General features: G+C 42.5%; 1 protein-coding gene across 12 annotated transcripts in view; it reads left to right on the top strand.

Annotated features, from left to right (window-relative positions):
- LOC144497452 (MAP kinase-interacting serine/threonine-protein kinase 1-like) overlaps window positions 1-25668 on the top strand; it is an 88910-nt gene that overhangs the window by 26532 nt on the left and 36710 nt on the right. For all 12 annotated transcript variants that reach the window (XR_013498549.1, XR_013498550.1, XM_078218731.1 and 9 more), the window contains 3 exons: window positions 9252-9349; window positions 15640-15719; window positions 17657-17730. Coding sequence is in view for 10 of the 12 variants with exons in the window: in XM_078218731.1 (XP_078074857.1) it covers window positions 9252-9349; window positions 15640-15719; window positions 17657-17730 (252 nt within the window). In the remaining 2 variants the exon portion in view is untranslated. The remainder of the gene's footprint in view (window positions 1-9251; window positions 9350-15639; window positions 15720-17656; window positions 17731-25668) is intronic.

The following is a 25668-nucleotide window of genomic DNA, read 5'->3' as shown; positions in this document are numbered from 1 at the left end:
ATTCTCCTTTGACACTTTTTAACTAAAAGGTTTTATTCTTTCCTTGAAATTCCAAGCCTGATGACCTGCCCTGCATTCAATTTTTTCATGTCTTTGAAAATCTTCCTTTTTATTAAATTTATTCTTGTGCTATTCTTCGAATGGCATTGCCCATAGTCCTGTCCAGAGAGTCAAGTATTAGGATGGGTAATCCTTCCCTCATACTTTAGTCTTCTGACTTGGGGTATCTCCAATAACTTTGCAACATAGGGACCAAAACAGAGCAGATTGTGTCTCACCCAAGTTTGATACCATTATAACATCTTTTCTGACTTGGTCATATTCTTAGCTATACACCTCAATAGTTCACATCATCAACATCCCCCAATTCTTTTTTGCTTTGTTACGGGTTTGATTCCCGGCTTGGGTCACTGTCTGTGTGGAGTTTGCACATTCTGCCCGTGTCTGCATGGGTTTCCTCTGGGTGTTCCGGTTTTCTCCCACAGTCCAAAGATGTGCAGGTTAGGTGGATTGGCCATGCTAAATTTCCCCTAGTGTCAGGGGGACTAGCTAGGGTAAATGCATGCGGTTATGGGGATAGGGCGTGAGTGGGATTGTGGTCAGTGCAGACTTGATAGGCCGGATGGCCTCCTTCTGCACTGTAGGATTCTATGATTAATATCTCAACACTCTACAACATGCAGTCGCCTCTCTGCAAATCAGCTTGTTTGATCCAGATCTCTAAGGATAGTATTCTCTCCACTGTGTTTAGTTTGATACTATCTTCAATTCTTGAACAACATTCTATTCTATAAATCATTGATCAAAATGATAAACAGCTGCCCCAATGATAGTCCCCATGGTAGTCCACTTGCAACTGGTTTTTTTACCTGTTAGCTGTAATATTGCTTACCTCTCAGCTATACCGCAATTCATCCCAATTTTGTCGCTTCTCTCAGTCAAGTGCACTTTGAGCAGTCTGTTTTTTGAAATACCAAGTAACTCCTGAAATCCGAGTAGATAATTCCTCCATCTTCCCCTCATGTATTAGATCTGTAAACATAAAAAGACCTAGTCCTGCTGCATTTGTACCCATGTTAACTTTCTCCAATCAGATCTTGTCTGTCCAGATAATTCACTATCTCCCATTAAGGCCTTGAATATTTGCCCACCGGGAAGGCTTCTAAGCGAGCTCATTCCTTGCATCTCCACACTCCTTTTTATATGGAAAATAAATAGAAATGGGATACATTTGGCAACATTCCAATTGTACTGATCTGATTTGAAAGATATACAAGTACTTTGGGCAACTTTACCACTAAGTGCCCTTTGACTGAAATGTGAAAGCACTGGAGATTTTGTATTATCTTTAACTTCCAAATCTTTGTATTATTTCTTGTAATACTAAAGGTTGACAGCCTCTCTCTTTCTCTCACATGCTCCCCTCAGATTCTCTTTCTTTCCCTTGTCCCCATAGTAAAACAGATACAATGAAGATTTCATACTTCTGCCGTTTACTTGTCCTCAGACGTTACCTCCCCACTGCCACTAGTAAAACGACCCAATGTACTTCTGCAGCCTTGCTTTACTTTCAGCGTGTTGTTATTGCCATTTTATATACATGCAGTGTATTCTTATCATATTCCCTCCTGTAACTCAACAGTTCCAGATGCTCTGATGAAAAATCATTGACCTAAAATGCTAACTTGTATTTTTTCTCTCCACAAATAGTACCTATCCTGTTGAGAGTTTACCAGCAAGTTGTTTTTAGTTCAGATTTCCAGCATCCACAGTATTTTGTGTTCCTTGTTTCTGATGTTTCATTGCACACTCGCGTATGATTTTATCCTTTTCTTTAATTTGGGAAAAACTGGCTGACTAATGTAAAAACATTTCCTTTGAAAACATCCTTACTTTATCTCCACATCTCCATCTTTCCTCTTCATTAATTGGGAGCAAATCCAATATTGCCTCCCTCACATTGGTTTCTTTAATTAAGAAAAGCTTCTTGAAATACTTCACAATAAGCTTCTCGCCGAAACTTTGACACTTTCTTCGACCTCCCAAAAAATTCTATGATGACTGGTTAAAAATGAATCTTTTTTTTGTTTTTCCCTCTTTCTCCTGAGCTTGTTTAAAGTGTCCCTGTGCTATTTCTTATTTCCTTCCCTTTTGCAATATACTAGCTCCTTCATTCTAGCCTACCTGTATTTATGGTTGCCCTGTCAGTCTCAGCCTCTAGTTCAGTGGTTCCCAAAGGGTGCAATGCGCCACACTGGTGCAGCGAGAGAGGATGGCAAGTGTGGCGGGAAGATTCAAGGACAATCAAAGAAACATTTAAACATGGATTAGATATTTTTCCAAAGTGATTGTTTTATACTTTCTGGATGTCCCATGATCATATTATAAAGTAGTTGTGTTCTATGTTATGAATCAAGCACTGCTAGGAGTTGTTTTTTTTTGTTTTTGAATGTATTTCTTATCAATAAAAAATTCGGTGTGGCGCGAGCAAACTTTTATTCCGAAAGTGCGGCCCAGTGAAAAAAGTTTGGGAACCACTGCTCTAGTTTATCCCTTTCTCAACATAGGATCATATTCTCCCTTTCAGTTCCATTGTGAACTCTGGCACCTTGGAAGCAATGCATCATCCTGGCCTCTTGCAACAGAACATTGTATCAACTCAACTTACTATAGAGTCCCCCAAGGCTAGAGTGTTGTCTTTAGACCTACCTGTTCCTTGATCCCCTTCAAAACAACTATTAGCTGCCCTGGCCACCATCCCTGGTAGTTCGATTCTTTTCCACCACCTATCTGAAAATGTATTCTACAACTTTCACAGGTCCCCACTGTTCCTGTCCATTTTTATATGTAAACAAGAATTTGGGTCACAACTTTTCAGAAATGTTGGATTGGCTTTAAGAACATAAGAACATAAGAACATAAGAACATAAGAAATAGGAGCAGGAGTAGGCCATCTAGCCCCTCGAGCCTGCCCCGCCATTCAATAAGATCATGGCTGATCTGACGTGGATCAGTACCACTTACCCGCCTGATCCCCATAACCCTTAATTCCCTTACCGATCAGGAATCCATCCATCCGCGCTTTAAACATATTCAGCGAGGTAGCCTCCACCACCTCAGTGGGCAGAGAATTCCAGAGATTCACCACCCTCTGGGAGAAGAAGTTCCTCCTCAACTCTGTCTTAAACCGACCCCCCTTTATTTTGAGGCTGTGTCCTCTAGTTTTAACTTCCTTACTAAGTGGAAAGAATCTCTCCGCCTCCACCCTATCCAGCCCCCGCATTATCTTATAAGTCTCCATAAGATCCCCCCTCATCCTTCTAAACTCCAACGAGTACAAACCCAATCTCCTCAGCCTCTCCTCATAATCCAAACCCCTCATCTCCGGTATCAACCTGGTGAACCTTCTCTGCACTCCCTCCAATGCCAATATATCCTTCCTCATATAAGGGGACCAATACTGCACACAGTATTCCAGCTGCGGCCTCACCAATGCCCTGTACAGGTGCATCAAGACATCCCTGCTTTTATATTCTATCCCCTTCGCAATATAGGCCAACATCCCATTTGCCTTCTTGATCACCTGTTGTACCTGCAGACTGGGCTTTTGCGTCTCATGCACAAGGACCCCCAGGTCCCTTTGCACGGTAGCATGTTTTAATTTGTTTCCATTGAGATAGTAATCCCATTTGTTATTATTTCCTCCAAAGTGTATAACCTCGCATTTATCAACGTTATACTCCATTTGCCATATCCTCGCCCACTCACTCAGCCTGTCCAAATCTCTCTGCAGATCTTCTCCGTCCTCCACACGATTCACTTTTCCACTTATCTTTGTGTCGTCTGCAAACTTCGTTACCCTACACTCCGTCCCCTCCTCCAGATCATCTATATAAATGGTAAATAGTTGCGGCCCGAGTACCGATCCCTGCGGCACGCCACTAGTTACCTTCCTCCAACCGGAAAAACACCCATTTATTCCGACTCTTTGCTTCCTGTCGGATAGCCAGTCCCCAATCCACTTTAACACACTACCCCCAACTCCGTGTGCCCTAATCTTCTTCAGTAGCCTTTTATGGGGCACCTTATCAAACGCCTTTTGGAAATCCAAAAACACCGCATCCACCGGTTCTCCTCCATCAACCGCCCTAGTCACATCTTCATAAAAATCCAACATGTTCGTCAAGCACGACTTTCCCCTCATGAATCCATGCTGCGTCTGATTGATCGAACCATTTCTATCCAGATGCCCTGCTATCTCCTCTTTAATAATGGATTCCAGCATTTTCCCTACTACAGACGTTAAGCTGACCGGCCTATAGTTACCCGCCTTTTGTCTCCTTCCTTTTTTAAACAGCGGCGTAACATTAGCCGTTTTCCAATCAACCGGCACTACCCCAGAATGCAACGAGTTTTGATAAATAATCACTAACGCATCCACTATTACCTCTGACATTTCTTTCAATACCCTGGGATGCATTCCATCCGGACCCGGGGACTTGTCCACCTTCAGTCCCATTAGTCTACCCAGCACTGCCTCTCTGGTTACATTAATTGTATTAAGTATTTCTCCTGCTGCCAACCCTCTATCGTTAATATTTGGCAAACTATTTGTGTCCTCCACCGTGAAGACCGACACAAAAAACTTATTTAAAGACTCAGCCATGTCCTCATTTCCCACTATTAACTCCCCCCTCTCGTCCTCCAAGGGTCCAACATTCACTCTAGCCACTCTATTCCTTTTTATATATTTATAAAAACTTTTACTATCATTTTTTATATTAATTGCTAGCCTAGCTTCATAGTCTATCCTTCCTTTCTTTATCGCTTTCTTAGTCTCTCTTTGTTGTTTCTTAAATTTTTCCCAATAACTTGTTTCTCCACTATTTTTGGCCACTCTGTACGCAGCTGTTTTTATTTTAATACTCTCCTTTATTTCCTTCGTTATCCACGGCTGGTTCTCCCTTTTCTTACAATCCTTGTTTTTTGCTGGAATATATTTTTGCTGAGAACTGAAAAGGATCTCCTTAAAAATCCTCCACTGTTCCTCAGCTATCCTACCTGCCAGCCTGCTCTCCCAGTCTACCTTAGCCAATTCATCCCTCATCCTATCATATTTCCCTCTGTTCAAACAGAGGACACTGGTTTGGGACCAAACTTTCTCCTCTTCCATCTGAATCAGAAATTTGACCATATTGTGGTCACTAGACCCAAGAGGGTCCTTCACAATAAGATCCTTAATTCTACCTACCTCGTTACACAATACCAGATCCAAAATAGCTCGTTCCCTCGTCGGTTCCGTAACATGCTGTTCAAGGAAACTATCCCGACAGCATTCTAAGAACTCTTCCTCCATTCCACCCTTACCGACTTGAGTCTGCCAGTCAATGTGCATGTTGAAGTCCCCCATGATTATTGCCGTTCCGTTTTTACACGCATCCCTTATCTGCTTGTTTATAGCCCTCCCCACCTCAACATTATTATTTGGGGGCCTATATACCACACCTACTAGTGTCTTTCTCCCTCTACTATTCCTCATCTCTACCCATAACGATTCCACGTTTTGTTCCTCAGAGCCTATGTCATCCCTCAGTACTACCCTGATATTATCTCTTATTAATAGCGCGACCCCACCACCTTTTCCTTCCTGTCTATTCTTCCTAAACGCCTGATACCCCTGGATATTCATCTCCCAGTCCTGGTCACCTTTCAGCCACGTTTCTGTAATGGCCACTAGATCGTACCCACTCGTGCTGATTTGCACCATCAACTCATATACCTTGTTCCGAATGCTTCGTGCATTCAGGCAAAGTGTCCTTATTCCAGCTTTTATCTGGACCCGCTTTGATGAGTCGCGAACACCCTCTCCCTCTACTCCCTTATCTAAATTACCGCCTTCATTCACTTGCACCCTCTCCTCTACCATTAATTTTGTAATTCCCCTTACCCCTGCATCCTCCACCCCATCAATTAGTTCCTTGATCCTAGTCAACTCTTCTAGCTCCCCTCCCCCCAACCTATCTAGTTTAAATTCTCCCCAGTAACTTTAGCCAACCTACCGGCCAGGATATTGGTCCCCGTGTGATTCAAGTTCCACCCGTTTTTTGTATACAGATCACCCCTGCCCCTAAAGAGGTCCCAATGGTCCAGGAACCTGAATCCCTGCCCCCTGCACCAGTCCCTCAGCCACACATTCATCTTCCACCTCACTCCATTCCTGCCCTCACCTTCCCGTGGCACAGGCAGTAATCCTGAGATTACTACCTTTGCTTTCCTCTTTCTCAGCTGTCTCCCTAATTCCCTGTACTCCCTTTTCATGACCCCTTCTCCCTTCCTACCCACATCAGCGGTACCAATATGTACCGCTACCTCAGGCTCCTCTCCCTCCCACCTCAGGATTTATTGCCATCTATGCTGATATTTTTATCCATTTTCCTAAACATTCCCACTGATTTATCAAACATTGAAAACAAAAAAAACCTAGAAAATAAGTTCAAGCTGAGCATGCAGATACAGATTGAAAAACTATGGGCAGAATTCTCCCAAAAAATGTTGAAGTGTTGTCCTCAGCGGGAAACGGTACCAAAATCCCCCCCCCCCCACCCCCTTTAAGTGAGTGACACCCTGCTGTGGGGTCACCAAAGGCTCCCCCCCCCCCCCTTCAGAAGCACCCCCATGGCTGGCACTGCCAGGTTGGCAGTACTAGGGCACTACCCAGCCATCTCCCAACTTGCTGAGGGCTTCAATGCCCTTAGAGCCCCTCTGGTGTGGCCGTAATGACTAGTTTCCATTTGTGGAGACCAGTAGTGATTCAAGCCAGGTTCCCGCTGCGCCTGATGATTGGGAGAATTGCAGAAGTCAGGAGAATCTACCTCCAAACTGACGCTCTGTATTTAAACGATTGTTTAAATATGCAAGGATGTGAACTGGATTATATTGGGCCATGGGGGTTCTGGGAGAATCCCAAAAGGTGTTCTCGCCATCGCTAACCATGCTATGGCCCCTCCCCCACGATTGTCTAGGAGTTATTGGCTTTTCATCTCAGCTGTTCTCTCTCCTATTTCTCAATCTAGCTAGAGGATGTGGAATTTGGTTGGGAAGTGGGAACATCAAAATCCACGCTGATTCACAAGGCACAACACACAACAAAAGATAAATTAAAATTACTCAATCAAATCTCATTCAAACTATTAATTTACTATATATTTATTCTCAATATTTGAGATGTTATTTTTGCTACTTTATTTAACTTCTACCAAATGTAGCAATATTAAACTGAACTTGGAGTAATGATTTCTGTATGTAAAAGGGGGGGGGGGGGGGGGGAGAAAAGTAAAATGGTGGACATTTGGGTGAGTATAAGGCAGCAATCCAGTCTTGGGTTTCAGATAACCAACGAATCATTTCACAAGATCAGGAGATAAATGCAGGTGATGAGTAAGGCTATTTGACCCATCTAGTGCATCTGCTTAAAAACAATTTAGTTTTCCATCCTCCATTTTAGCATTAGCTACATTCCAGGAATTTTTACTTGTTCCTAACAGAAACCTGTGTAAAGAACTTAACCCACACAGACTGTCCCTATCGTCAGAGTTTAACCTCAAGTACTGTTTCAAGTTAACCTTTCCTATCTTGTAAACGTCTGAGTTTCAAGACTGCAAAGCTAATTTTGCCCAGGTTTTATTCATAACTCAAATCCCCTGATACTAGGAATTGGCTTTTTAAATTTGTGTCACCTTCTTGATTGCATTCCTTGAACTGAGTGACAAAAATTGGATACAGTACTCGGTAGATACTGATTAGAGCACAGTAATTTTCAGTGACTTATACTCTATGGATTTATCTGTTAAGATTCAGTATTCTGCATGCTTTGTGAATTGCTGCTCTGCTCGCATAAACACATCTTTAATTGCCAAGCAAGTTCAGTCATGTGTCTTCCCTTTTCTAGTTCTGACAAAGGTTTGACAGTGAAAACATTAACCTATTTTTTATCGATGTTGATGGGCCTACTGTGCTTTCCCTGTACTTTGAATTTTTCACTTGCTCATATTTTCCTAATCTGGCATTCGGAGCACGTACCGTGTCTCTCCCTCTGTTTTCCTGTGGCATTATTCTCCAGGCTCTTGCTCACTCTTATTGCTTGCTGATTTCTTTTATTTTATTCTCTCAGCTTTGAGAAAGCACTTAACCTTGCTCATTGTGGAACTGAAAGGGTAACAAATAAATAACAGGACTAGCCGTATGAATACTCTGGCTACAAGAGCAGGTCAAAGGCTAGGAATCCTGTGGAGAGTAAATCACCTTCTGACTCCCCAAACTCTGTCCATCATTTAGAAAGCGCAAATCCAAATGTGATGGAATATTCTCCACTTGCCTGGATTAGTGCAGCTCCAACAACACTCAAGAAGCTTAATACCGTCCAGGACAAAGCAGCCTTCCACAAATATTCACTCAGTTCACCATCGACACACAGTGACAGCCGTGTGTACCATTTACAAGATGCACTGCAGGAACTCACCAAGACTCCTTAAGCAGCACCTTCCAAACTCACGATCATTACCATGTAGAAGTTCAAGGGCAGCAGACACGTGGCAACATCACCACCTGGAAGTTTCCTTCCAAATCACTCACCATCCTGACCTGGAAATATATCGCCGTTCCTTCACTATCACTGGATCAAAATCCTGGAACTCCCTCCCTAACAGCTCTTGGGTGTGCCCACACCACATGGACTTTAGCGGTTCAAGAAGGTAGTTCATCACCAACTTCTCGAGGGCAACTAAGGATGTCAATAAATGCTACCTAGCCTGCAACACCTGCATCCCATAAATGATTTTTTTTAAAAAATCACATCAATATGAGCTGGGGCTGAGGGCCAAAGAGGGTGCTTGTGCCTCAGCTATCAGCAACATTCCATAGAAAATGGCTTTCCATTTTGATAGGTGTGTTTCCAATGCATTGTGATGTTTTCACGATAGTTGTACTTAAGAAAAGCTTGGGATCAGAAAAGACTACTTGGCCTATCAATCTTTTGAAAGTTTAGATTGGCCGATGACCAGACCAATTCCTGAATGTTCTGGTTGTTATTCTAAGCTGTTCTTTTCCTTTACAATTATTTGTGATTGATTAAGTTCTGATCTCATTTTGATCTGTTCACTATGATTTTTCAATATAATGTCTTGTTAAAAGCACTGACAATATTGTGACTACTCTGAAATAATTGTATATTAAATAATTTATTGCATTGGCAGATTTGTACAAGCTGACTGATGAACAACTAGGAGAAGGAGCCTATGCCAAGGTCCAAGGCTGTGTCAATTTGCACAGTGGAAAAGAATGTGCTGTAAAGGTAAGGAACAAAATTACATCACTGCTTCTGATACATCACGAGCAATGGAGGATGTGGCTCCTGAAGAATAGCCTGTCAATGTATACAGTCGTCATTCCTATTGTGGTTTAAATGGCTCTGGCTGGTTTTGACACTTGGAAAAAAAAATTACATTTGAAACAAATCTAACCACCTGCTCTGTTACATTGATTGACAGGCATTCTGTTTTCAAATTAGCACCTTCTGTTCTTTCCTTCCCAGAAAGAGATCTATTGTCTGGACAGCTGTGGCCATTCTGAATACTTGGTTGAATTTCAAGTGCTTAATGATTTTCAGCACAGTTGCTGCCCCACTGTCAAGCCGTCTGAAAGGGCTTGGCTGGCAGGCCGGTAGATTGGGTGGGGTGAGGTTTAGGGAGCCTTTAAAGACTGTTTGGAGCTGGGATGGGCTTTTTAATTGACCCACTTCCACAGTCACATTGCTCATGCACTCCTGTGCAGTTTGTAAACTGTATGGGGTGGTACAGTGATATAGTGGTTAGCACTGCTGCCTCAAAGCGCCAGGGACCCGGGTTCAATTCCTGGCTTGGGTCACTGTCTGTGTGGAGTTTGCATATTCTCCCCGTGTCTGCATGGGTTTCCTCTCTCACTCCAAAGATGTGCAGGTTAGGTAGATTGGCCATGCAGAATTGTCCCTTTGTGTAAATACATGGGATTATGGGGATAGGACCTGGGTGGGATTGTTTTTGATGCAGGCTTGATGGGCCAAATGGCCTCCTTCTGCACTGTAGGGATTCTATTTCAATCCCAACCCCAAAGGTGGCATGAAAAGTTACATATGGGTCAGGTGTATAGTTTGCAAGCCGTGAAAGTGCATAGGTTGGATTTTCCTGAGTCCACTGTAGGATTTGGTCCTTGGTGATTATAATACAAACTGGAAGCTTCCATCACCTCGCTTCTTCTCTCTTGGGTTAGACTTTCCATACTCTGTGGCAGATGTGGTGTTCTGCCATAGTTAAAATCATGAGGGCTATAAGAACAATTTTAGCTTGACAAAAGTCTGTGAACTTAAGAATATATCTCTGCACCGCTGTCTAAGTTTGAGGCCGAAACCCTACCACCTCGCCCACCTCTGAACCGGAGCAGGCGAGGTTCCCAGAACAGAAATCTCCGTTGGCCTCTGGCGGGATTTTACGATCTTGCCCGAGCGAAAATCCTGCCCTGAGTGTCAAATGTGGCTCAATGGGTAACACTGTGTCCTCCTGAGTTAGAAGATTGTGGATTAAAGTCACACTTCAGAGAATTGAGCACACAAGTTAGGTTTATTTATTTATTCGTCACAAGTAAGGCTTACATTATCACTGCAATGAAGTTACTGTGAAATTCCCCTAGTCTCCACACTCCAGCGCCTGTTCGGGTCAATGCACTTAACCAGCACGCTAGCACATTGTAGAGCTTTGGGCAAAAGAGTTGGTCCAATTAGATAGGCTTTTCAAAAAGTTGACATCAGCACAGTGGGTATATTGGTATCATTGGAAATTCTATAGAAAGGAGAACCTCCTTATAATTGCAAAGCCAATAGAATCACTGTTAATATTACAGGGCAAATTCAAGCATCAATAAATAGTTCCCTCAATGGCAAATAGAAATTTACGAACCCAAGGATCCTCCTGCATTTTCTAATAAAGGCTTGAAAGAAAGTTCCCCCACTGGTTAAAAGATTACCAAAGAGAAGAAGAATCTATGCTGATAGTGCAGTTCTTGAGAGTACGCTGTTCGACTGCTTTATTTTTCTAATTTGTCTAGTTACTTGAAACACTGGAGCACATATGCATTGGATATAACAATGCATAATCAGCTCTTTATTGTGACATGACATTTCAGGATTTCATTGTGAGTAAATGGGCCTTTTTTGAGCTGTTATTACACAATCTAGTCTGAGTACAACATCCAGGGTTCTCTCAGATCTCTAATAGTAATTCTACCATTGATTTTTACTTTGATTTGAAGGTGATATGCATGCAAAGTACATAATAGATATGTAAAAGTGTCATGAGCGCGGAGTTAACAAAATGAACGTAGCTCTAAGCATTCTATTGGCATGGTTACATGGCCCACTTAACCATTTTGTTGCTATAAACCAGATAACCAGATAGAGTGGCATTGTGGTTAGCACTGCAGCCTCATAGTGCCAGAGACCAGGGTTTGATTCCAGCCTTGGGTGACTATCTGTGTGGAGTTTGCACGTTCTCTCTGTGTCTGCATGGGTTTCCTCCGGGTGCTCCGGTTTCCTCCCACAGTCCAAATACGTGCAGGTTAGGTGGATTGGCCATGCTAAATTGCCCCTTAGTGTTCAAACATGTGTGGGTTAGGTGAATTAGCCATGGTAAATGCGCTGGGTTACGGGGGTAGGATGAGGGGTGGGCTTGGGTAACATGCTCTTTTGGTGCAGACTCAAATTGGCTGAATGGCCTCCTTCTGCACTGCAGGCATTCTATGATTCTTTGAACAATCTCACCTAAACCAACAGGGCATGGAATGAGTGAGTTTCGTACATTCCATCAGCTCCTCATCCTTGCCTTAAGCTCACTTACACAATGCAACCCAAGCTCAGAAGAAAGCTGTTTTTACTTTAGTATGCATTGATTCTATATACAGCCCAGGACATCAAGTTATTCAGGCAGTATGAACTCTCAATCACGCAGGCTGCACTGTCAGAGATGCATTAAAGCTTGTCCGCTTTGTGTGAGTGTGAAAGATTCCATTACTAATTTGCAGGAGATCGCGGTAGTTATCCAGATCATGTTGACCAATATTCATCCCTAACACCCGAAATCAGATTATTTGGCAATTATTAATTACATTGCTGTTTGTGGGACTAGGCTGGCTGAAAAGTAGCTGTCAGTGTAGCTGACTACACTTCTTCATGTTGTTAATTGGTTGGAAAGTCCTTTGGGATGTGCTGAGGTTATGAAAGATCTGTACAAGTAAAGTCTGTGTCTTTCTGTATTCTGTACACTGCTGCTTTGTCGTGTTTTATATTATTATTGTATAATAAATTAGGTAGAATGTGTCAAACTGTGGATAATTACCATGAGTTAAGTAAACATTGATCTTGAAGTTTATCCTAAGATTTATGTTCCTCTTCAGTTAAGCAGAGAAAATACAGGCCTATCTGAAAGGTGCAAAACAGTATTGTGTTTAGCTAATGTGATTTTCTGAATAAAGATTGTGGAAAGTAAGATTGTTACCTAATACCATCCAGACCTGGGCAAGAATGTATCCATTGAGACTTGATATGTGCTTACTGTGACTCTTGGATCTTCCAAAATCAAGAGTGTTAGTCCTGTTCCAACATATTGTTGTGATCCCAGCTGATGTTACTACTGGACAGTCAGGTGCCAGAATGTAACTCCGGCTCAATAGACCGTAACCATTATTTTTTTGTTTAGAGAAGTGGATGAACAGTGTCACAGGACTGCTAATTAACTTTTAACAAAAAAATGTATTAAACATGGAAAGATTGATTATAATACAAGCTCCTTCACCCCATCTATATCTTCACAGATGTACACAGATTTTTAAGGGGAACACAAGTTACAAAATATATCTTGCACTATAACATCCTCAGGAAGTACACAGTCCATATAAATTAACAGACCAACTGTGGTCAGACGCACCACACCAAGTTGCCGATGCCACTCAATATAACTTTTGTGGATACTATGTGAGCCAATTTGTCTCGCTGGAATCTGACTTCCACATGAGTGTTTCCAAACTCCACTCTCAAAAAACTATGCCTTAGATTCTTCCTTCAAACAATGCTTTTTCTCGGATGCCTTCATCAAGGATTTCAATCCCTCCTTTCAGTATCCCTCTGCCTTGGATTGGTGTGTGCATTCAAGCTCCCACAAAACCAGCCCTCCCACAAAAACACCACTGCTTCACAGGCTGTATTAGGATGTCGTCAAACTTTTGATTTATCTCTGATGTCTGGTTTCTCACTTTAAATCTGGTTCTCGCAGCTGACTCTTTAATGCAGAGCACTTTCTCTGCTTTTTACTTCACCCAACAGGATCTTCATAAAGATCACAAGAATTAGGAGCTGGAGTAGACAATTTAGCCCCTTAGGAACATAGGAATTAGGAGCAGATGTAGGGAAATTGAGCCCTTCGAATCTGCTCCACCATTTCAGTCAGATCATGGCTGATCCCTTCCTGATCTCAAATCCATCTCCCCATTTGTTCCCCATATCCCCTTATCCCTTTTCTTATTCGAGCCTGCTAGAGCATGATCATGGCTGCTCTCGTCTCGACTTCACTTTCTTGTCCATAGCCCTTCAAACCCTTACTAATTAAAAATCTGTCCACCCCTTCCTTAAATTTACTCTAAGCCCTGGCATCCACCACACTTTGGTGTAATGAATTCCACAGACGCATGACTTTTTGAGAGAAATAATTTCTCCTCATCTCTGTTTTAAATCTGCCCCCCTGTACCCTAAAACCATGACCTGTTCTAGATTGCTCCACAAGAGGAAACTCCTCTCCACATTTACTTTGTCAGTCTCCCTTCTCTCATTCTTCTAAACTCCAATATGTATAGGCTTAAACTGCTAATCACTCTTTTTAAGACAAGCTTCTCATTTCTGGATTCAATCTGGTGAACCTCCTCTTAACTGCCTCTAATGCAACTACATTCCTCTTCAAGTAAGGGAAGAAAAACTGTACACAATATCCTAAGTACAATCTCACTAATGTATTGTACAGTAGCAACAACACTTCACTACATTTATGTTCAATTCCTTTAGCAATAGGTACTAAAATCCGTTTGTCTTGCGTATTACTTGCTGTACCTGCATACTAATTTTCAACAATTCATGCAGAAGGATACCCAGGTCCCTCTGCACTGACGCACTCTGAAGTTTCTCTCCACTTTAATAATAATTTGCCAATTTGCCTTTGTATTCTTCCTGCCAAGATGGATAACCTCACACTTATCCATGTTAAACTCCATCTGCCAAATTTTGCCCCATTCACTTAACCCATCCATATGTAAATTTCTTATTTCATATCGCAGCTTACTATCCCACCTTTTTTAGTGTCATCTGCAAATTTGGCTGTGGTACCTACTATCCTTGTATCCAACTAATATAGAGCTTGTTCAACTTCTTGTTCTTTATTCCTTCAACTTAACTGCCTTCCTGAGACATACTTTTTGTCCAACTCCCTGGTTTCTGGACTTACTTTTGTTCTTTTGGGAAGCCTGCTTTTTGCAGCTCCCTGGTCCTGTCAGCTGTTTTTGGGTCTAGCTTAAAACTAAATTCAAAAATTATTTCTAACCTAGGTGGCACCTGGTTGCTAAGCAATCACAGTAAGAGTTTTAACAACACCAGGTTAACAACATACAGTCTGTATCTTTAAGATCTGGTTAGCTGTAGGGATTCGCATTCCAATCAGTATTCTGTAACTTGATTTTGTGTCTCTGTGCGCTGTTTGAGAGTAGATTTCGACTCCATCTGACGAAGGAGCAGCGCTCCGAAAGCTAATGGTATTTGCTACCAAATAAACCTGTTGGACTTTTAACCTGGTGTTGTTAAAACTCTTACTGTGTTTACTCCAGTCCAACGCCGGCATCTCCACATCATGCTAAGCAATCACCCAGCCTTTCTTTAAACTGTTTGTTTTCACATTGTAAATCTTTTAATTACAATGCAAGCACAGTTTAAAGTGACCAAAGCCCACAGACATGCAGGCACCTTTGGTTAATATGAAGCTAACTAAAATTTCAATCCTTTCTTGCACAGAAACACAGAATTAAACTTAAAGCCATAGCTTATTTCTAATACTCTCAAATACAAATACAGATGACTCAAAACCACCTTTGTTTCCTGACAGTATACAAGATACAGACTCAGAAAAAATGTTCCCGATGATGGGGGAGTCCAGAACTAGGAGTCATAGTTTGAGGATAAGGGGTAAACCTTTTAGAACTGAGGTGAGGAGAAATTTCTTCACCCAGAGAGTGGTGAATGTGTGGAATTCACTGCCACAGAAAGTAGTTGAGGTCTGATTTCAAGAAGACAGATATGGCTCTTGTGGCTAAAGTGATCAAGGGATATGGGAGAAAATGGGGATCAGGATATTGAATTTGATGATCAGTCATGATCATAATGAATGGCGGAGCAGGCTCGAAGGGCTGAATAGCCTATTCCTGCTTCTAGTTTCTGTTTTTCTATGCAGAACAAGAATATTTTTGTTCTTATTTTATCATGATAGGAACAATAATTGAAAACACTTTGTCTTCTCCCTGCAGGTTATTGAGAAGAAAGCAGATCTGAGCCGAAGTAGGGTCTTCCGTGAAGTTGAGACTTTATATCAGTGTCAGGGAAACCAGTAAGTTTCAAATCCTGAAATATGGGAGCTGTGAACAATGATCTCGTATGGAACTGATGTCCTACCATACCTGACAAACATTAGTACAATCTTAAATAATATTAGCAATGCCATTTTATTATAGATATTTCTCTATCCTCCCTTCTCCTTTAACTTTCTGTCTTTCCTTTTCTGGTTCAGTCTTCTTTTCTCAACTTATTTTTTTGCTCTCTTATTCTATGTTTCTTACCTCTCTTCTGTTTATTTATTTGCAAGGTAGGAAGAAACATGTCTGATGGGACTACACCATTAACCAGGGTGTAGGCCAGAACTGCTCCATCAGTGGGAGGGTTTAAACTGGAATCAAGATGACCAGCGACCAAGATGATCAAAGAGTTGTCAGAGTTAGTCCTACGTTGGGATTATTGCTGTAGGAAAACCTTATGAAGTTTCCATTGGAACAGGAAGAAAATACCGATTATGCACAGCTGTGCAGAAAGGAGGAGATGGTTGCAGTCTGAGTTGATCAGAAGGAACCTAGATAAGCTCCTCCCCAGTACCAGATTCAAATTCAGCTTGGGTATTATTCCAGCCCTCACCATATCTCAGATTTGCATTTCAAAATGGCAGTTTAGGAGAAATCACAAAAAGATGTTCAACTCTGCAACTAGCGGCAGCATGGTGGCACAGTGGCTAGCACTGCTGCCTCACAGCGCCAGGGACCCAGGTTCAATTCCTGGCTTGGGTCACTGTCTGTGCGGAGTTTGCATGTTCTTCCCGTGTCTGGGTGGGATTCCCCCCCCCCCCCCCCCCTCCGCCCCACAGTCCGAAAGACGTGCTGGTTAGGTGCATTGGCCATGCTAAATTCTCCCTCGATGTACCTGAACAGGTGCCAGAGTGTGGCGACTTGGGGATTTTCACAGTAACTTCATTGCAGTGTTAATGTAAGCCTACTTGTGACACTAATAAATAAAATCAATAAACAAACTTTTGTGGTGCTGTCCTGCATGTTTTTAGTAACTCTATACTTCTTGCCTTGCTGCTGCGTTGAAAGTGGGGATCAGGATATTGAGTCTCACACAGGTCCCAGCTCTGCTCCACCATGAGACTGCGTGTTTGGTCATGTCACACACCATTCTATCATTGCTATCCTCTACATTTTGAAGGGTATATAATTAAATAATTCTCCATTTTACCTTACTGAAGATGAGATGCTATTTACCTTGACTACAGTAAGACATCGAGGAAGTATATCAACTTTCTGAAAGCTAAAATCTATAATATTCGCAAGTTTTTATCAAGCCAAACCTGACGAACATGCCATCATATTATTTCCTGCTAAAAATGTGCGGCCATGTTCACGTGCCTTTACAGCAGTAATGGGACTTGAGCAAGTACACCACAATGGCACTGAGGGGAAGAGAAGAGAGAGAATCATGCATGGTTTTATTTGTGAATATGGGCCGGGCCTTCACAATGTTGATTGTTTTTATCAAACTTATAGCTTGCACATCTGTCACACTTACTAATCTGTGAGCAATAAATGGGCATAAGTGTTGTTGGAATCTCATTGGGCTTCCAAGCTTTAGCCTGAGTCCCAGCAAAATTAAACCTGCATTATAACTTTTCTAATAGAGATTATTTGGGGGAGTTTGAAATTGGGATATGGTTTGCAGCTAATGAAATAGAAAAAGTAAGACAGGCTGCTGTTTTGATTGTCTAAACCTCTTATACAGGCCACACAAGAATGAAATGTATGTGGAAAGAGCCAGTTATATTTTCAAATATTATCATAGAACCTCCCTGGAGAAATATGTACTGTATGAAGAAAGGAAATCAATACATGATAAAATGTTTTCATTTATTTCCTATTCAATTGGAGCAGGAAGCATTATTTTCCTGGTTTTATCATCTGTACTAAGAGCACTTGAGATTTAAATTTATTTCTTTTTCTGTAGGAACATTTTAGAACTGATTGAATTTTTTGAGGATGAAGCACAGTTTTACCTGGTGTTTGAAAAAATGCGTGGAGGTAAGTCATATCCATTACTTCAGCAACAAATAATGTGCTGCAAAATGTTGTTGCTTTTCGCTTGGTGGCAAAGCATGTGAGTGAGCTAATGCATTATTGCACAGTAGGGCAAAATGAGGCTTTGCGACCTTTGTTTTGCTTCCTCCCTTCCAGTTGTGAATCCCTTTTGAAGGAAAGATTAAACACATAGTTAGGGGTGGGGTGTTTTCTTTCAAGAGTGGTGAGAAGAAAAGGAATGGGCAAATCATTCTCTTTTATATCCCATCCATCTATTCCGGTGGATAATAAATCACAGTGTACTAATTAAAGATGAACAGGGAGTTTTCTTGGCGTTCTGACTAATATTCCTCCGTTGACCAACACTACAAGGTCCTCGTCTTTCAGCTTGGTGCGATTCATGAACTCTTTCTACACACACAATTCCCTTCATTACAGGCACCACACTTCACAAAATTCTTCACATACGGTGAACTACTTCAAAGTTTTAATAGTGACTCTGTGTTAAAGAAATGCAAATCTTACATCCATCCCCTGCTCTTTCTGCCCTTCTGGCCTTCCACCCTCCCATAATTAGTATTTGGCACAAGAGTTTGGAAACACAGCAGCTGGTTGTGTTTTTGTTACTGATTCGGAGTTGGAGTCTGGGCAGATGAAGAAGAGGAGGATACAAATAATTGTTGAGTAAGGCTGAAAAGAGATCGTTTGACTCCTCCAGCTCATCTTTCAACAAAACATATGCTCTCTACCCCTGCCCATCACTGCCTCTTATGATTGAATAATTCCAGAGATCTTGCCTCCACTAGCTAATCTGAAATATCTAAAGCAGTATTTATCATTTTGAAAAAAGCAAATTAGTAGCAGAAATTAGTTCCAAAGGTTTGTTTTTGACTGGGCACCTTTTATCTCCTTTTCCTGCAATATGTTTTGGTTGAAATTATGGTCCGGTTTAATTTTTTTTCTATTCCGCTTAATCTTGTAGACAAGGCATGTTAACATAGAGATTATATCACTGTCTCAGTATTTTAGAGGTCAGGACTAATGAACTAGAGATGAGTGTCCAAATCTCACCATACAAGCTGGCAAATTTAAATTTGGTTAATGAAATAAATGAGTTACTGGGTTCTTGAAAGAACCCATCTGGTTCACTGTTGTCCTTTAGGAAAGGAAATTTGCTGGCTTTACCTAGCCTGGCCTATACGACCTCAGATCCACAGCAATGTGGTTGACTTTTTAACTACCCAATGAAATGACTTAAAAAGCTCCTCAGTTTGATTTGATTTATTATTGTCAAATGTATTAGCATACAGTGAAAGGTATTGTTTCTTGTGCGCTATACCATTCATAGAGAAGGAAAGGAGAGAGTGCAGAATGTAGTGTTACAGTCATAGCTAGGGTGTGGAGAAAGATCAACTTAATGCAAGGTAGGTCCATTCAAAAGTCTAATGGCAGCAGGGAAGAAGCTGTTCTTGAGTCGGTTGGTACATGACCTCAGAGTTTCGTATCTTTTTCCATCAAACCATGAGGAATGCCAATGAAAATAAAACCAGACATGCCAACTGGCATTACCCCAGGGATCAGACACCACAATGACACAACCAACCCAATCAACCCTGCAAAGTTCTCCTCACTAACATTGCACCTGAATCAAATTGGGAGAGCTGCCCCAAACATGGTTAAGCAACAGCCTGGCATAGTCATAATCTCAGGCAATGCAGCAAACCCCTCCGTTACCATCCCGGGCAGTATCTTTGCCCAATGGTATACATTTATACAGGCGGGGACGAGGAAGAGAGTGGCCCTGGGAGTCCTCAACATTGATTCTGGATCCTATGAAATCTCATGACATCAGATCAAATTGTGGCAAGGAAACCTCTTGCTTACCTATTGCCCTCCTTCAGGTAATGAATCAATTCTCCACCTTGTTGAGCACCACTTGAGTACTGTAAGTAGCAAAGGCACAGAATGTACTTTGGGTGGGAGACTTAAAAGTCTACCGTTAAGAGTGGCTCCATCGTATCACTTCTGACCAAGCTGGGAAAGTTCTGGAAGACATATCTGCCAGACTGGGCCGACTGCAGTTGGCGAGAGAACCAAAAAGAGAGAAAACGTATTTGACCTCATCCTCACCAACTTCCCATAAGATATAGGAGCAGAATTAGGCCACTCGGCCCATCGAGTCTGCTCATCCTCATTCTCCTGCCTTTTCCCCATAACCCCTGATCCCCTTATTAATCAAGAACCTATCTATCTATGTCTTAAAGACATTTAATGACCTGGCCCCCACAGCCTTCTGTGGCAAAGAGTTCTCCCTGTGCAGATGCTTCTGTCCATGACAGTATCAGTATTTGTAGGAGAAACTATCATTTTGTTTTAAATGGAATAAATTCAGAATAGACGTAGCAACTCAAAACTGAGCATCCATGAGGCATTGTGGTACGTGGGCAGCATCATACACCACGACAATCTGTAACCTCAGGGCCTACCATGTTGCTTCCTCTACCATTACCAGAAAATCAGGGAATCAACTCTAGTTCAATGAATGCAGAAAAACATGTCAGGAACAGCACCAGGCATATCTAACAATGAGGTGCCAACCAGGTTTCTCTTATCATAGTCAGTAATCACCAAGCCAGGCAACAGCTTCCGCTGTTGAGATCTCCGCAGGAGACAGTCTGCAATGATGTGATGTGAATCATTGATTGAGGTGCATCACAATCGAGTGAAGCTATAATGCGGAAGTATATGATGCAGCCTGCAATAGACAGAGCTAAGTGATCCCACAAACAACCGATTGAATTAAAGCTCTGCTGTCCTGCCACAACCAATCATGAATGATGGTGGCTAATTAAACAAGTAATGGAGGCACCACGAACATCCCCATCTTCAATGATGCTGGGGCCCAGAATGTGAGTACTAAAAATAAGGCTGAAACCATTGCGTCCTCCTCTGCCAGAAGTGCTAAATGGCAGATCCATCTTGACCTCCCCCTGAGTTAACACAGAAGCTGGCCTTCAACTGATTTGATTCAGACCGATTCTGTCTGCTATCAGGAAACAGCTGAATGCAGTGGCTACAGCAAAGGCAACAGGCTGTAACAACATCTCAGTAGTGGTACTGAAGATTTGTTCTTCAGAACTAGCTGGGACTCTCGCCAAGCTATTCCAGTATAATTACCACACTGGCACCTCCGTGACAAAATGAAAAATTGCCCAGGTGTGTCTTATCCATAAAAAAACAGGTCGGAGAAGCTGGGGTTGTTCTCCTTGGAGCTAGGGAGATTTGATGGAGGTGTACAAGATTATGATGGGTTTAGAAAAGATAGACAAAGAATAACTTACCATTAGCTGATTGTACAGGAACTAGAGGGTACAGATTTAAGTGTTTGAACAGGCTGGATTTAATTTCTGTAGAAAAGAGGAGACTAAGTGGTAACCTGATAGAAGTCATTAAGCTTATGAAAAGGTTTGATAGGGTAGATGTGGAGAAGATATCTCCATAGGTGGGCAAGACCAATACCTAGTGTCACAAATATAAGATGGTCACTCATAAATCCAGTAGAAAATTTAGGAGAAACTACTTTACCCAGAGAGTTGTTAGAATTTGGAACTCTCTATCACAAGGTGTAGTTGAAGCAAGGAGCATAGATGTGTTTAATGGAAACTGGATAAGCACATGGGGGAGAAAGGAATAGAAGGTTATGACGAATAAAGAAGCTTATGTGAAGCGTAAAGACTGGCATGGACCTGTTGGGCCAAATGGCCCATTTCTGCGCTTCAAATACTTGGTACAACGTCAACACATTTGTCTTCATGAACATGTAATACTACTTTTAGGAGTCTGTATAAATTTGCACTTGTAATTTTTTTCTCTCCTGCTTTGAGAGTTTCAGTAACTGAAGAGTGAGTGCTGCTAACATTATGAATTATGAATCATTTTGCTCAATTGTTGAGAATGTAGAATATACAGATAGGCTCCCAGTTCAAAAGTTAACCAAATGCAATAACTTATCCACATTAAATTTAAGCCATACATATGGGAAATAATGAGATCAGCAACTGATTTCTGTATAATTTCAGGCTTTGGGTGAATAACTGCTCAGCTCTGCTATCATGGTTTGTCACATCATTCAGGTCCTCAAGTAGAGTAGTGCTTAATGGACCGTGCTTTGTTACACTGTGCATAACAGATTCATTGGTCCCTCATCTAAACTGTAGATTTTGTAAATTATTATAATTTCTTTCAGCCTCAAGTAATATCTTGCAGTGGCAGTTACAATCTGTCCCTGCATGCCTCATGCAGCAGCTATTGTGATATTAGAATATATGATCGGGAAGCATCATCTGTATGGTGATGTCGCAGACTAAATGAGTTTATGATTACACATTGGACACAAATTAACGGTTCCACAAGCAAGATGTAAATAAAAGATTTGGTGCCACGCCCGACATTTGAGTCATTGTTCAAAAGAACAATTGGGGCAACTGGTGGCAATTGATGGGTACCAGCTTCACAAATTGTTTTGCTGAATCTTGTATTATTTGTGACTCATTCTGTTGTAAATTAATTACCCTAAGCGGCTGAAAGAAGAGGCTGCATTTATTCTCCCCTACATTAAAATCCAATTTTATTTCTGTACTACTTTTTCTCCTTGTTTTTAATGATTGATGAAAAACAGACTTGGCATAATTTCCACATTTGGAAGCTGTATCATATAAACCCAATCCCATTGCTTTTTTTCCCTTGTCAGCAATTAATGAAGTTGTATTTCTATCAGCCAACACATTAGCAACACTGAGCACTCGAGCCTCTTGCATTTCTTCCAGTTAACAATTAATCATACTGATGAGAAAAGTTACACTGGGCAGGTGGTGTAATCAGATGAGACCAAACGCAGATTGATGTTTTAACGACAGTCCCACGTTAAGCACTTGAAACAGTTAAATAAAGTGTCTGGTTGTCTTAACAAAAAGCCTAATCCTGGTTGCTTTGCCAAGGTTTCAATTAAGATTACTTGTGGATCAAGGTTTCTATTAACTAGGGATTACAGAAGGATATGATTAGTTTCCGGATGGAACTGTGTTGGGGCCTCAACTATTTACTGTATTTGTTTGCATAGAAAGCAAATCCAAATTTGCCTATGACACAAAGATAGGCGTCACTGTAAGCAGTGAAGATGGAAGCTTCAAATTGTAAAATGGTGTTGATAGATTAAGTGGAAAGGCAAAACTGTGGAAATTGGATTTCAATGTAGGCAAATGTGAGGGCTAAAACAGGGCACATTCTAAATGGCGAAAAGCTAGAAACTGGTGCAAAGAGACTTAGAGGGCCAAGTACAGGGATCATTAAAAATGTCATTAACAGGTACACAAGATAATTAAAAAGGCTAACAGATTGCCAACCTTTAGATCTAGAGGGCTTGAATACAAGGGAGTAGAAGCCATGTTTCAGTATGCAAAGCCCTGGTTAAACCACACCTGGAATATTGTGAACAGTGCTGGACACTACATTTTAGAATATAGAGGGAGTGCAGTGCAGATTCATCAGACTGGATCCCCAAAGGTTAAATTGTGAGGGGGGGATTACGTAAATTAGGGTTGCATTCCCTGAAATTTAGAAGGTTAGTTGGTGATTTAATCAAAGTTTTCATGATATTAAAGAGAAGAGATTGGATCGATAGAAATTATTTCCACATGTTGGGGAGCTAAGAAACGCAGAGCATGGCCTTCAAAATTGAAGGTGGGGGTCCCGTGACGTGAGCACTATTCTTTTAATCCTTTTATTTATCTTAATGCACAGCCCATAAGTGTCTAGCCCTGGAGAGAAAACTCCATACTACGTCCCTGGAAGATTTCTTGTTAAACTTTGGGACAAAATGCCGAATAAAGTCATGAAAATCCTCAGTTGAAAGAAGCAGGAGACGATTCTCCCTGCCCGCTGCAGCACAGCAGGCTGGAAGACTTGAGCGGAGGCCGTGTAGTGGGCTTCCCTTTAGGCACCACGGCCTCCGCGTGTCTCCGACTGCTGGAAGTCCAGCGTCGTCAGCTCTGCGTCAGAAATCGCCGTGGAGCTGAATAAATTATGTTCACCCTAATATCATTAGCGAGCCTGGGACTGAAGTCTCCGGCCCGCTACTGTTTTCACCCCCCCCCCCCCCCCTCCTCCCCCAACCAGGATTGTTTCACTCCAGCGGGGTTTACAACAGCTCCCCACTAGTGGGTAGCTGGCGGCCCAGCCTCGCTGGACTGAAGCGGGGGCCATGGAGGCCTCCCCCAGGAGGTCGGGGGTAAAGATTGTACCCTCTGGGCATTACCAGCTTGGCAGTGCCAGCCTGGCCCCCTGGCACTGCCCACTGGGCATTGGACAGAGTCAAGGGGGCGGGCCTATTGGGGCAGGGCCTATATTGGCGATCGGTGGGGGTGGGGCGATCCCACTGCTACTCCACACTAGGGATCAGTGACAGGAGGAGGGAGGCCATCGACCGGGGCTGGCCATCGGGGTGGGGAGAGGGTCTGCCGTCCTTTCTGGCAGGAATAGACCCCGCCCACAGATTTTTAATGAGGTTCACGCTCGGACTCTCTGTGATGCAGAGTGCGGGAGGGAGATTCATTTTGAAAATCCCAATGAAAAAAACAGCGGGATTTACTCCAGTTTTTACATGAATTCGGCACTTAGAATTCTTTTGGGAGAATCCCACCCGCAGTTGGAGTTTTGCCCGCTCACTTAACCTATCTATGTCCCTTTATAGCCACGATACACCCCTTCACGATATACTTTTCTATGTATCTTTGTGTGGTCAGCAAATTTCACATCCATTCCCTTCAGTCCCTTCATGCAAGTCATTTATATAAATTGTAAAAAGTTGAGGTCCCAGCACTGTTCCCTGTGGCACACCACTTGGCACATCCTGCCAACCAAAGAAACAACCAAGGTGGGGTAGGGGGGGGAGGGTAACGGGATATAAGTGTAGGAGCAGCTGTGTTTTCATGAGCTCTGGCGCTACTCATCTTTTAATCCATTTTTTATCCTGATGCACAACCCATAATTATCCGTGCTGATGTATATAATCTGTGTTATGATCGTGGAAGATCATAATTTTAGTAAAGGGAAGCCAAGTTAAATCAAGATAATCCTTGTTTGATCGAGACGGCCGGGTTGGGGCCCTGATCGCAGTGACGGTTTCGCCGGTGAGCAGGCCTATGCTTCGGTGATGCTGTTGGCATTGAGATAATGACCGCCATTCGGAGCAAAGGGATGGACGATGGTCTCGGCTCCCCGGCATCGGTTTTTGGTGCTCATTTTGATAAACTGCGAGATGTGCTAAAGGGAATGGAGAAGAGAATCCTGTCAGAGGAAAGAATGGTTTGGGGTCAGTCGAAGACTGCGACTGCTGGACTTGTGTTGCCATGTCCTTTGAAACCATAGAAACCCTACAGTGCAGAAGGAGGCCATTCGGCCCATCGAGTCTGCACCGACCACAATCCCACCCAGGCCCTATCCCCACATATTTACCCGCTAATCCCTCTAACCTACGCATCCCAGGACTCTAAGGGGCAATTTTTAACCTGGCCAATCAACCTAACCCGCACATCTTTGGACTGTGGGAGGAAACCGGAGCACCCGGAGGAAACCCACGCAGACACGAGGAGAATGTGCAAACTCCACACAGACAGTGACCCGAGCCGGGAATCGAACCCGGGACCCTGGAGCTGTGAAGCAGCAGTGCTAACCACTGTGCTACCGTGCCGCCCCATCGAGAAGGGTCAGAGGCGGTTGGACCTATCGGGTTCTTGCCGCTCACCAGGACCTAGGCTTCTCTTTGCTGGGGCTTAGGGAAGACGACATGGCGGAGGTGCTGCGGCTTCTGTGAAACTCTGGATGGATCCTGGATGTTGCTCAATGATCCTGTTATGGTTTTGGTCTTTTCAACCTGCATGGGTG

This window comes from Mustelus asterias, chromosome 8 (genome assembly GCF_964213995.1).
Source record: "Mustelus asterias chromosome 8, sMusAst1.hap1.1, whole genome shotgun sequence".
Taxonomy (NCBI): Eukaryota; Metazoa; Chordata; class Chondrichthyes; order Carcharhiniformes; family Triakidae; genus Mustelus; species Mustelus asterias.
The sequence above is the reverse complement of the archived record's forward strand: the minus strand, read 5'-3'. Positions and strand labels throughout refer to the sequence as shown.